Raw genomic sequence first — 12,391 nt, forward strand, 5'->3', positions numbered from 1 at the left:
CCCTCCCCCACGGCCCCCTCACCCTCCACCCCCAGCCCACAGGGCAGCCGGGCAGCCCCGGTGCAGCCGCAGTCTCCAGGAACTGCCACAATTCCTACGGGTACATCCATCCGCAGGGGAGGCTGTGGGGCGGCTTCAAGAGGCTCCCGCTGGCCAGACTCTGACCAACGAAGTTGGCTTAGGCCAGGCCTGGCACTGTCCGGCCGTGGGCAGGGGCAGCTTCTCATGAGCTCCAAGTTGGCTACCCCTGGAGCGCTGGTCAGGTGCCCCGGCAGGGCCAAGGGTGGAGGGCATAGAACAGCTGCACACACGTGGCCTGCCTTTCTGCAGCAACACTCACACCAACTGCACACTTCAGCCAGGGCACCTGAGCACAGACAGCCTTCACCCTGTTCCTCAGGGGCAGCAATTCTCAGGGAACTTCTCATCCTTTCCCTTTAGTCCTTTGATCCCTGCTCAGGACAGAGACATGCGAGAAACAACTTCTTGGAGTTGATACCATAGACAACAACTCCATATTGTTCATAAAAGCAGTGTAATTACTATGTCTACTGCATGCAATAAAGCGTTCCAAAACTTCCTGTCAGATGGTGAGAATGCTCTAACTATGTCCCCCCAGAGCTGAGCAGTGAGTTGTTCTACCTGATGCCCAAAGGTCACTAATGGACCCCCTCTGTTTACTGTTTGCATTTGGTGATCAAGTCAAGTCTTATGGAGCCACCCTTGAGGGGGACAGGTAAACATGCCCTGCCTGCCCTGCCCAGGGAAAGGGAACTGACCCCAGCACAAGGCAGCCCTTGGAAATATCCACTGCCATTACAGAGTCAGGCACAGAAACAAGCACTCCACAAGGTTGCTTTGGCAGAGGACCAATTTGAAACTCAGCTTTTCTCTGTACCACTTCACATTGTTTGCCATCTCATCCTGTCATCAAAACTTGCTGTCCCTGCACCCTTTTAGGGTGACCATCAGTTGAAGAGGCCTCCACTCCAGCACCCACAAGGGCCTGAGCCGTTTGACAAGATCCATTTTTCCAAGGAATTCAAAGCTCCACCTGAGGGCCATGGGCTTTTCTCACCCACCCTTGTGCTGGAGCTTGGCCTTCATCTCCCTCTGCCTTCGCTTCTTTCAGTGGCTGCACCATTTGCAGCCCTGCCCTGGCTGGAGCTCAGCATCCTGATCCCATCTCTGCTGGCCCCTGGAACTGCTGACTCAGCAATGGGGGGCCCTCCATTGCCAGGTGAACGGTCCTGTCGGGGCTCACGGGGGGAGCAGGAGGTTGAAGGGCTCCAGCCCTCCTGGGACAACCTTCCACCACTACAGCCAACAAAGGAGCCTCTCCAGCCCTGCCTCTGAAGGTATCCTGAACAAACCCAGCACAGCTCCACAGGACAAGTTGCTCCCTGTCTGCCCAGTCCAATCTGATCCCAGAGGCTCCCAGGTCATGCAGCTCAACTGCCCAGGAGATCACAGACTCTCTGGCCTTTGCTTTAAACCTCTCCATAACACCAGGAAGTTCAGGCTGAGTAAAATCCTCCACCACATCAGGCCTGGCAGGAAAACCATCAGGGTCACCTTCCACTTTCCCTCCTGTTATTTGTTGTGCTTCAGCAAACACTTCACCCTCTGAACCACGCTATAAAGCAGCTGAATCTTAAGGATCTCCACCCCACTTTTTGGGATCCCAACCTATCCCTGCCTCTGCAGTCACAGCATGCACTGGTTTACTTGACCCCTTGGTTTCCCATATTTATATTGGGCTACCTGGAGAGCCCCTTCTGCTACTGTTTGACAAGTGTCCAACCTGGCCCTTCATAGGCCACAACTGTTTTCCACTGGCCCACACGACAGGAACAACTCCATCTGCCACTTCAGTCGGGACGGTGCTGCTGACAGGAGTTATTTCCTGCACAAGAAGAGCTGCTGCTCTCACACATTTAGTTTCAGGAATTACAATTTCAATCTCCCCATTTTCCAAGTTCATTTCTGCCTCAACTTCTCCAATCAATCTCTTCCTGGGTTTGGGTAATTTTGGCAAATAGACAAACTGAGGAATTACCCAAGGTTTTCGCACTTTAACCCCTGTCACAATCAATCACCTTCACAGTGCCATTCCTTAATTCTCCCTCTGTTGTGTTAAGGACTGAGGAAGCTGGACCTGTGTCTGACCAGGACACGTGCAAACCAAATGGTGGGGACTGGAACCCACACCTTGCACTCCTGCAGCTCTCACAATTCCTGTCAAAAGAAAACAGCCAATGGTACCATCACTGCTCATTCCTTAATCCCAATCCCACACTTCTTTTGCAGTTGGAGAACCACTTTTATACCCCAGTTACAGTCCATTCTAGAGCTCGATGGCCTGGATGGACTGTTACAATTCTGATACTTTCAGGAATGCCTGAATCCATTCCAGGGACCTTGCTTTGAGCTCCCCAGCTTGGGGTACCCAGAGGAGCTCCCCAAAGAATCCTTTTGGTGTGTGCTCAAGTCCTCAGGGTCCCCGAGCCCGGGGGGCACCAACAGCACTGTCCCTCCAGGGGGCCCAATCTGCTCCCAAAATGCAGGGGGATCATGCCTGTGTCCCAGACTGCTCTGGGGATCTGAGAGCCTTCCCGAGAACATCTCGGTGCTGGCATGAAGGCCCAGAGATCCCTCGGAACCACGGGAGAGCAGGCACAGAGTCCCTGCTGGGGGCCCATTTGGCTGCCTGAAAACAGCTCAGCAAAGAAGCCTCTAAGACTCAGCTGGTGAGTTTTAGAAGCCAGGTATTCCTACACACTAAGATATTTCAAGACCTTATTGACTGAAAAAGCATAAAGTTTTTATCATGGCCACAAGACCTCTCACAGACAACTCCTTTCCCCTTTCAGCACAAAAGTAGTTTATGGTATCATTTAATAGAAAGTACCCAGGAACCCCAGACTCTGCTTTCCAGAACAGAAAATAAACAGGGGGAAGGAGCTTTGCACAAGTGTAACACACTCCAGAACAGACCTGACTTCAGCTTTACTCCTTCTGTTCAAATACTCCATAGAACAGCTCCAGCAGGAGAGCTGGCACATTACCCAGGGTACCCTGAAAAGCTCATCTTATGAGGGCTGTAGGAAAATCGCAGTGGGACGAGCTCCTTGTGCCTGCACATGCCTGGGGATCCTTTCCATCCACCCCGTGCTCTCCCAGTAGGAGAAACGGTGACCTCGGGGACACAGTGGCACTCGACATCCTGCTGAGAGAGGAGAAAGGAAACCTTTAGCATAAAGCTGAGTTGGAATCTTGAGCTTCCTTTCCCAGGAGCTTTGGACAGTCTGCAAACGAGAAGGAGAAATTTTCATTTCCTTTGGTGCAGGTGTCAACAGAGACTGAGAGCTTTTGCCTTTTTCAGACAACTGTGCCCTTCTGGACTCCCTCTAAGTTCAAGTGGTAGCAGAACCCCCTATCTGCATACACACGGGTGTCACACACAGGCACCCACACACCTTTTCTCCAGCCCACACATGGCCAGGATTTCCTCACCCTGGGTACATCCCACGCTGCGTATTTTTGCCAGAGAGCACGGCAACCTCCCTGTCCTTGCAAACTGCCTCCCTGCAAAAAAGGAGTAATGTTTCCTGGACTTCTCCCACAGTCAAGGTCTTTTGAAGCTGCTGGCATGCCACCAAACCTGCTCAGGGTCCCTCCCAGCTTCTGCCTCGCCTTGGATTTAAAAGGCACATGCATATTCCAACTTCTAACAGCAAAACCCAGTTCCTCACTGGGAGTATAAGCCCTGCTCTTGCCGGCACAAAATCCCAGGCTCGGCATAGCTGTGGTCGCAGAGCAGCTTTCCAAGGTCCTTCTCTCCTAGCAGGAAGCACAACTTGCCACACTCCGCCAGCACCAGGGGAAACCATGAGGGAGGCTGGAAATTGACACAGAACGAGGAAAGAGCATTAAGTTGGCACTAAAAAAACAAGTTAGAGCAGCCTTTGCCTCAAAGCCCTGCACGGGGAGAGGCTTTGGGATTCTGAGGCAAACCCTGATACATCCAGAGAGCAACAACCCCTCAGCCCCGCCATGGCTCCCCGGCAGGGAACAGGCTTACCCAGCCCTCGCAGCCCAAACACCGCCCAGCTCCCCCGTTCCACGGGCACAGAGCACACCGCGCTCTGCCCCCAGCCCAGCCCAGCCCAGCCCAGCGGCCCCACCCTCAGCCCTCACGCACAAACAGCCGCAGCCGCGCAGGCCCCGCCCGCCCTTCTCTAGCGCGGGCCCGGCAGCCGCTGCCCAATCAGCACTCGAGCGCCCCCGTCCAATCGCAGCCCGCGCTGTTCCTGCGGCCCCGCCCCGCCCGCTCTGCCCGCCCGGTCCGGCCCGGCCCCTCCGCGCGCCTCCCGCCGCCGCCGCCGCCCCGGCGGGCCCTGCTGGGGCCGGGGAAAGGCGGTGGGAGCTCCACGGTCACGTCCCGTCCGGGAGCTCTCGCGGGACAAGGGGAAGGGGGAGCCACGGCGGAGCCTGCGGGGACAGCGGCGTTCTTGGGGCCGGGCAGGGCGGGGCCGGGAGGCCAGGGGGCGGGACCAGCGCGAGCCAGGGGGCGGGGGCAGCGCCGTCCCGCGGCGTTTGGCTCTGGGCTTTGAGGTTGTTTTGGGCTCGTTTTGGGTGCGGGTTTTGGGGGACTATGCACACCCCCCCGGGTCACAGCCCCGCCCCAGCTCGCTGCACCCTGCTGCGCTCCCCGCCCCCTTGCGCTGCTGCAGGGACATCCCCCGGCGGGCTGCAGGACAGGCTGCACCGGGATGGCCCCGCCCGCTCTGCCAGTCTAGCCCGTTCCGTCAGGGGCCGGTAGAACTGATGTCCGTTCCCAGCGGGTAGACCCGGTATCTCTTTGCATAGGGAAGACCTGTTGTCCGTGCCTTGCGGGAAGACCCGGTGACCGAATCAGGCGGGTAGAGCTGGTCTCTGTTTCCAGAGGGAAGACCTGGCAGGGAACAGTAATTTCATAAACTGCATAAATGCTTAAAAAAAAAAAAAAAACCGCAAAGACCTCTGCTTCTTTAGGCATCTCCACCTGGGAGATAAAATAGACGTGGAAAAAGTTTGCAATGCTGCTTCCAAGTCAACATCCCTGCTAAGAAATTACTCCAGCTCTCTTGCACCTCAGCGTGTTTTAAACACAGCGTGGCCTTTCCTGATTGCAGACTCCGAGCTGCACGGTTTGGGAGCTGGGGAGTAAAATCAGCTGTGCTCTAATCCCAACGGCACACAGAAACATGGATTTGGGGGCTGGACTGGGAGACACGCACGCAGAAGGTCTGTGCCACTTCAGAGAGCTGTTTTTCAGTGATTCACTCAGGCGTTTTCCGATGATTGCTGCTCGAGATCCCCCTGCCCAGAGCCAGATCCCTCCAGCTGGGAGGCAAATGGATTTCTCAGGAGTTCTCATTATCTTCCATTTATTGGGACATAAGAGAAAAAAAAAACAACCATAGATTGCTGACTTGGATACAACCACTCCAGATATTCCACGAGGAGAACATTCCTTCACTTTCTTTGTGAATCTCTCTAAGCAGGGTGGCTTGAACAATATTTCAATTCTCCGTGCCCAGGCAGCCCCTCTGGGTTCATCCCCTCTCGGTTCATCCCCGGGCGGTGCCGGCGCCGCTCCTGCCGAGCTGCAGTGCCGGGGGCTCCCAGCAGATGGCAGCACTGAGCGCAAATAGCCACCGCGACCGCGCGGCTTCGGGGGCAGCGCGGGCTGATTAACGAGCCCCCACTGAAATCCCGGCCCAGGTCCCAGATCCCACATCTGGGGAGTTACAGCCAGGGGAGAGAGCAAAAACATCGCAATACACAGAGCTGCTTCTTGTTCTTCCATACAGGTCACCTTGTACATTTCCAAGTCCTTTTTTATTTTATTTACATACACAAATGTTAGATTTGTATTTCCAAACCCTACAGATCCACGTTCAGACTTTCCTATAGAATAAAATCCTGTGTGTAACACACCAGACACGGGAGTTTATTCTGAAATCGATTTTGAAGTAAAATAATATTATTTCCCAATATATATAAAAATTAGGAACTCTGCAGTGTTTTACACACACACACACACACACACACCCCTTGTGAATTTTCAGGCATATTGAGTCTCTCACCTCCCTCTTTTAGGGGAATCTGCCTGCATCGTACCAGGAGCCAGGTAGCACATGCGGTGTCACGGCCCTGTAGGTGAGGACTCCTGTGTGCACCTTCTCCAGGATTCTGTGATGGGCTGTAGCAGAATTCCTACTAAAATCCCAGAAATTACATGCAGTCTCTTCCGATCACCTGGATGACCTTATGGTAGCAGGATAAGAAACCGGTTAGACAGGAATTTCCCTGTGTTATCCCGCACCTGACGCTGGAATTATCCTTGGATTGCTTCCCAGTAGTGCCCAGTATGTCCTTTCCCACCAATTTTTCCTGGTACCAAGGTTAGATCAACAAGGCTGAAGTTTCCTGGAAAGTGGGATACAGCTGGAGAGAGTCCAGCCAGCATGGATCTCCTTGGGCTTCCAGGACCTTGGGTAGATGATTGAAGGAGGTTCCTGTTGGGAACCCCATTCACCCTCATAGCCTCATGGATATCAAACTGGCCCAAGCGGAGCCCAGTGATCCCAAATGGAAAATCCCTGTCCCTCCCCAGCCAGACACAGTTGGACACACAGATAAGCCTGTGGCGCTGTGGGAGGACAGGTAGCTGGAGGTCACTGGGAACACTTAAAAGCAGCGAGGACGCCTGGACAGACCAATTCCCACAGGATTCTGCCACCCTGAGCAGATCAGTGTGCTCCGAGAGGATGCTGGGCCTGCCTTTGGCCATGGGGGTCCTGCTGGCCCTGTTGGGCTGCACGGCCAAGGAGCACTGTGGTGAGTGGGAGAGGGTGGAGACTGCAGAGAGCCCATGGATGGGACACAAGATCCCAGTGACCCTCCCTCTCCTTCCAGCGGCCCCACAGGACCTGGTGTGCCAGTTGCTCCAGCACATGGAGGGCTCCATCAAGCCCGGAGAGGTGCCGAACCCCAGTATCCTGCTGGCCATGAACCTGGCTGGCGCTGACACCAAGAATCCCAACTACAAGTTGCTGCTCCAGGAGATCAAGGAGGAGGCAGTGAGGAGAGCCCAGAAAGGTAGGGAACAGAAGGAAATGAGGGGGGGTCCTGGGGCATCAGATTCCACAGGGCACTGCCAGCTCCCAGGGGAACAGGACCCATCCTGCCACGTTCCCGGTGTCCTCTTGTCCCCACAGCCATGACCTCAGGACAGGTGGCTCTGTACGTCCTCGCCCTCCTCTCGTCCTGCCAGGACCCCCGGCAGGTCCATGCCCTGGGACAGACCATCAACATGATCTCCATTCTGCAGCAGAAAACGGACGAGGAGATGGCTGAACTGGGTACGCTGGGATCTGCGGGGTGTCCGCCTCTCTGCATCCCATCATCTCACTGCTGTTTTCCAGAGGACAAGGGCCATTCCAAAACTACCCTGTTCAGCGTGAGCCTGGATGCCACAGCCCTGTGCCTGGCCAGAGCGGACGGATACCAGGGGCCAGCAGTGGCCCTGGCCAAGGAGATGCTGAGCCCCAACAGCCACATCACTGTGGGTAAGAGATCCCTCTGCTCTCACACTGCCACTCCGAGGGGCTCTCCAGGGCTTGGCAGTGACCCCAGGATCCACAGACACCCGTGCTGTGGCAACGCTGGCCCTGGTGTGTGCCCATGACAGTGTGGAGGACCCAGAGGTGCGGGATCTGCTCCGGGAGGCAGTTTGGACAGTGACCAATGACTTCCTGGACGAGCAAGAGGAGAGGAAAGGCATGATCGGGAACATCTACAGCATGGGGCTGGCCCTACAGGTATGGGGGGTGGGGAATGTGGTGTCACAGCCACCCACTTCCGTTCCCAGATTTGTCACACCACCTCGCACCTCTCCCACAGGCGCTGGAGGCCTCAAGGGACTTTTACGCCCCTCGGGACTGGGATTGTGCCCAGGCCTTTGCTGTGGTGACCAACCACACCTTCGAGCTGCCCATGGCTATCGCCCAGGTGCTCCCGGCCCTCGTGGGCACATCCTACCTGGATGCGGCCATGCTGAGCTGCAATGCCCCCACGGATCTGTGCCCAAGCCTGGGGACACACAGGGTTCCCAGAGGTATGATGATCCCACCTGGAGCCTCCCAGATCCCACAGTCATCCCAGGATATCACAGTGCACTACTCCATCATCAACAAACTCCAGGGAACCCCCTTCCACTACAACATCTCGGTGAGGGTCGCAGGTGACTCCACACTGCTTGAGGTGCTGGAGAGGGCAGAGAAGAAGGATCCCAAAAACTTTAGGTGAGAGCCAGAGGAGCCAGAGAGGTGGGATTTGGTATCTCCTCACCCAGCCCTGAGCCCACTCACCTCCCTGGCAGCTTCAAGATGGAGCAGACATTCTGGGGTCCCATGGTGGTCTCCATCCACGGGCTGGCTGCCAGTGACAATGACAGGACCTACTGGCAGTTCCTCAGCTCTGGGAAACCTTTGGATCAAGGTGGGCAGTCAGGGAAGGTGGGGGATCGCATGGGGGTCTCCATGTCCTGGCCTCACATGTCCCTCTGCCACAGGGGTCGGAACCTACAAACCACACTCTGGGGAGCACATCCAGGCCATCTTCAGCACCTATTGAAGCCACCAAGAGACCCTGGATCCCACCATGGAGCAATAAAGTGCCATTCCAGTGTGTCCCTCTGTGTGTGTGTGTGTGCGCGCGCATGCACAACTGGAAGAAAAAAGGGCTCAGATCCCTTTTGTCTTCCTCCTTCTCTTTCCCACCATCCCACACAAATCCAGCCTCACTCAAACACTGGAGTGTCATTCCCACCCTGTGTGTCAGCAAAGCCTTTCCCGGTCTTGCCCTGTACCCATTGGTTTGTTCCTCTGGCCACATTCGTGCGCTTCAGTTCAATTAAATCTGATCTCCACACAAGCTCTAAGTGCATTCATCAGGTGCAATTCATGTGGTTTGATTATTACAATCCCGATCAGGATCAGCCTGAGGCCACCAGTTAGATTTCCTTCCCCCTGGAAATCTGGAGGTGGGGGTCTGAGATCCCAAAGATTGCAGCTGGGGGTGGAGAGAACCATTCCAAACCTGATTCTGGGACTCTGATCCCTGGCCGTGAGTCACTAGCACCTCCCATTTTGGTCCCAACTGCTCTCCAGGCACATGGAGCCCCATTCCATACTCCTACTGAGCCCTGCTCAGACACTCCTTCAGCCCGGACCTGCTCATCTCCCACATGGACCCTTCCAAGGTGCCTTCCAGCCCCAACCATTCTAGGATTCCATGGACACCATCTCCAGAAGGAGCCGGGAGGGACAGAATCCGGACTCTTCCTGACACCCCGAAAAACAACATCCACCACCTTCCATCATCTCTGGGATGGGGGATCTTACCCAGGACATCAAACCAGTTAGACAGGACTCTCCCTTCCTCAACCCATGGTGACAGTGACACCCTCCAGCTGCTTCCATCACCTCACAGATCAGATGGCAGGCACCGTGCAGCAGCATCGGCACAGGTGTGGCAGGGCAGGTGTTCCCACGGAGACAACATTCCAAGCTGTGCCCCATAAGGTGTCCCTTTTCCCCTCACACACCCCATCCCAGTGTAGGTCTCCATCACCAACACTCTCCAGAGAAAACACTTTCACTATCCCCCCTTGGTGGTTTGGTTGTTTGCTTTGAGTAGGACTAAGGGGGTTCCTTTTCTTACGAGGAGCTGGCCCAGCGCTGGGTTTGGACCCAGGATGGGAATGCTGTGGATCACACACGGTCGGTTTGGTTGTTGCTCCTTCCTTAAGTGTATCATGCAGTGTTCCATGGGACAATCCATGCCCATGCTCTGCCAGCCAGGAGGTGACACTGCCCTCCTCCTCTGCACTGGGTCATATCCGGCTGAGAATCTTACATCCGCTCTGCTCCAGAGGAGCCTCCAGTGCCTGCTGGGAGCCCCTTTCTCAGGGATGCCCTGGGGCTGTGACATCACCAACAGGGCTGTGACACCACAGAGGTGTTCCCACCCACAGGGCTGTGACATGACCATGCTGACACCAGGTAACCCCGGGAGTCATCCCCCCTGCCTCCCAGGGTGGTCCCAATGGGATGTGGGGAGCCATGAGTGATGGCAATGTCCTGCTCTCCGTGCTGCTCCTCCTGGTGGCCACTGTGGCCGTGCCCCTGGCCACCCACCTTTGGCAACAGCCACTGGCGACACTTGAGACATGGAAGCGCCCCGGGAGCCGGGCCAGGGACTCCCGGAGCAGCCAAGTGCATCCCAGATCCCCCCCAGCTCAGGTGACCCCTGTCCAGTGCCCAGAAGCTCCTGGGAGCTCCCTGTACATCCCATGTGGATGCGGCCCCACCTGCTCCCCCTGTGCCACAGCATCCCAGGAGTTGCAGGATGTGGTGACACCCGAGTGGACCAGGGAGCCCTTCCTGCTGGATTCCAGGGCATGCCAGGCATTGTGGGAGGATCTGGAGAAGCTGGTGGAGCAAGGCCACCTGTCCTGCTGCGGCTCGTCCAGCTCCTCTGGGAGCCCTCCTCACTCCGGCAGCCCCCCTCCTGCCAGGAGAGCCTCCATCCGTCGGAAAGCATCCGCAAGAGCCTCAGCCCATCCCAGAACCCAGCGCCGCTGGAGATCCTCTGTCGTTCCGAGAACCTCGGCTCCAAGAGGCTCCATTCCCTCCCAGAGCCTTGGTGATTCCTGCCAGACTCCAGGTGGAGGAGCCAACACAGACAGCCCACAGTGCCCCAGAGCTGCAAGAATCGGCAGAACCTGCCCAGGCTTGACGATGCACATGGCCAGAAAAAACCTGGAATTAAAACTGGGAGCCCAGCCCATTCCAGTGAGGCGCTCCCAGCAGCAGGTGGCACAGCAGGAGGTGTCCTCAAGACACCGGTGCCCAGCCCACGGCTCCCTGGCAGCTGTGGTGGTGCCGTATGAGAAGACCATCCATGCGGTGCTGGATAAAATCCTCCAACGGGAAAGGAACATGTTCCCATCTCCAGAGCACTCTCTGGAGCTGGCTGTGAAGAAGCAGGATAAGGAATATCCCTGCATGTCCAACACTCCTGGCAGGAGCCTCCATCCCTTCCAGAGCCCCTGTGTGACTCCGTATGGAGGAGACCCTGTGGGCAGGTCTCCCTGCTCCTTCAAAGCCATGGGAATCAACAGAACCCACCCAGCCTGGAAAAGCCTGGGAACAGAACTGGGAGCCAGGGCCACTCCAGCAAAGCCTTCCCAGCAGCAGGTGGCCCAGTGGGAAGTGTCCCAGGGCCGGCAGTGCCCAATCCATGGCTCCTGGGGCACCGCGGAGGTGCTGTACGAGAAAACCCTCCGCGCAGTGCTGGACAAGATCCTCCAGCGGGAAAGGAAGCTGGAGCATCCCTATCTCCAGGGAGCTCTCTGGAGATGTCTGTCGAGGATTGGGATGAAGTTCGTGGCAGCAGCTCAGGGACTTCGGAGGTTTCTCTGTGCTAAATAAATTGGGATCTTCCCCAGACGCTGAGCGCTCCCACTGGCCTGGTTTTACTGGGATAGGGTTCCTTTCTTCCCAGTAGCTGTGCCCTCTTGGACCCCTGGCTTCCCACACCGCTTGCTCCTGGTATAAACAGTGCTACGGGAATTAATTAATACTTCCCTAATAGTTAATAACACTGGTATTAATTAATATCAGTGTCAGAAACAGTGGAAATCTTTGTTTGGAATGGGAAATGGAGGAAAAAATGGAGTGAAATACCACGAAGCACAAGGTAGGGAGAGGGTGGTGGAAAAGCAGCTTTTAAGTTCTTCTCCAAGGTTTCATCCCAACAAGGTGCTGACAACTTGGAAAGCTGGAAGGTAATTCCTAGAAACTGTGATATACGGAAAACAAACAATTTAAGGATGCTATTTACAAATATTATTACTTTTAAATCATCTTTCATCCCCCCACCATAAAACCATTCCTGTACATACTCACCATGAAGATATTTGGAGATAAAAGAGGAATATTTAATTAAAAAATTCCTGTTAGGACCAACTGTGGATTGAATCATTCAAGAGAATCCACAGCAAGGAAACAAAATCCCAGTTTTAGCAGTTAATGGATAAGAAATACGGAATAAGTCTTAATTTCCCTGCAAAACAAGTGCAGCTTATTTTCCAAATTGGCAGAGAAAAAACCCATGGAATTTTGATGTCTGCAAAATATCTAAAAAGCTTATAACTGGAACTTTCTGTGTTCCTACCTGTGCTTCATTTCTTGCTGTTTTGGAATTCCATGTAAAACTGGGATTTTTTCATTTAAAACCATAGTTTAAGCCATCCGTCTGGAAAAAGAGAAATAGC

The 12,391-nt window shown here is 55.1% G+C and overlaps 1 protein-coding gene across 1 annotated transcript; it reads left to right on the top strand.

Annotated features, from left to right (window-relative positions):
- The first annotated feature begins 6,818 nt into the window (after nucleotides 1-6,818).
- LOC126651054 (cobalamin binding intrinsic factor-like) lies at nucleotides 6,819-8,685 on the top strand. Its single transcript, XM_050336553.1, has 8 exons — nucleotides 6,819-6,888; nucleotides 6,967-7,149; nucleotides 7,269-7,412; nucleotides 7,476-7,619; nucleotides 7,696-7,871; nucleotides 7,954-8,354; nucleotides 8,432-8,550; nucleotides 8,624-8,685. The coding sequence occupies exons 1-8, from the start codon at nucleotides 6,819-6,821 to the stop codon at nucleotides 8,683-8,685; spliced, it is 1,299 nt and encodes a 432-aa protein (XP_050192510.1).
- The last annotated feature ends 3,706 nt before the right edge of the window (nucleotides 8,686-12,391 follow it).

Source organism: Myiozetetes cayanensis, unplaced genomic scaffold (assembly GCF_022539395.1).
Source record: "Myiozetetes cayanensis isolate MyiCay16 unplaced genomic scaffold, myiCay2020 scf6-25, whole genome shotgun sequence".
In the NCBI taxonomy this organism is placed as follows: domain Eukaryota; kingdom Metazoa; phylum Chordata; class Aves; order Passeriformes; family Tyrannidae; genus Myiozetetes; species Myiozetetes cayanensis.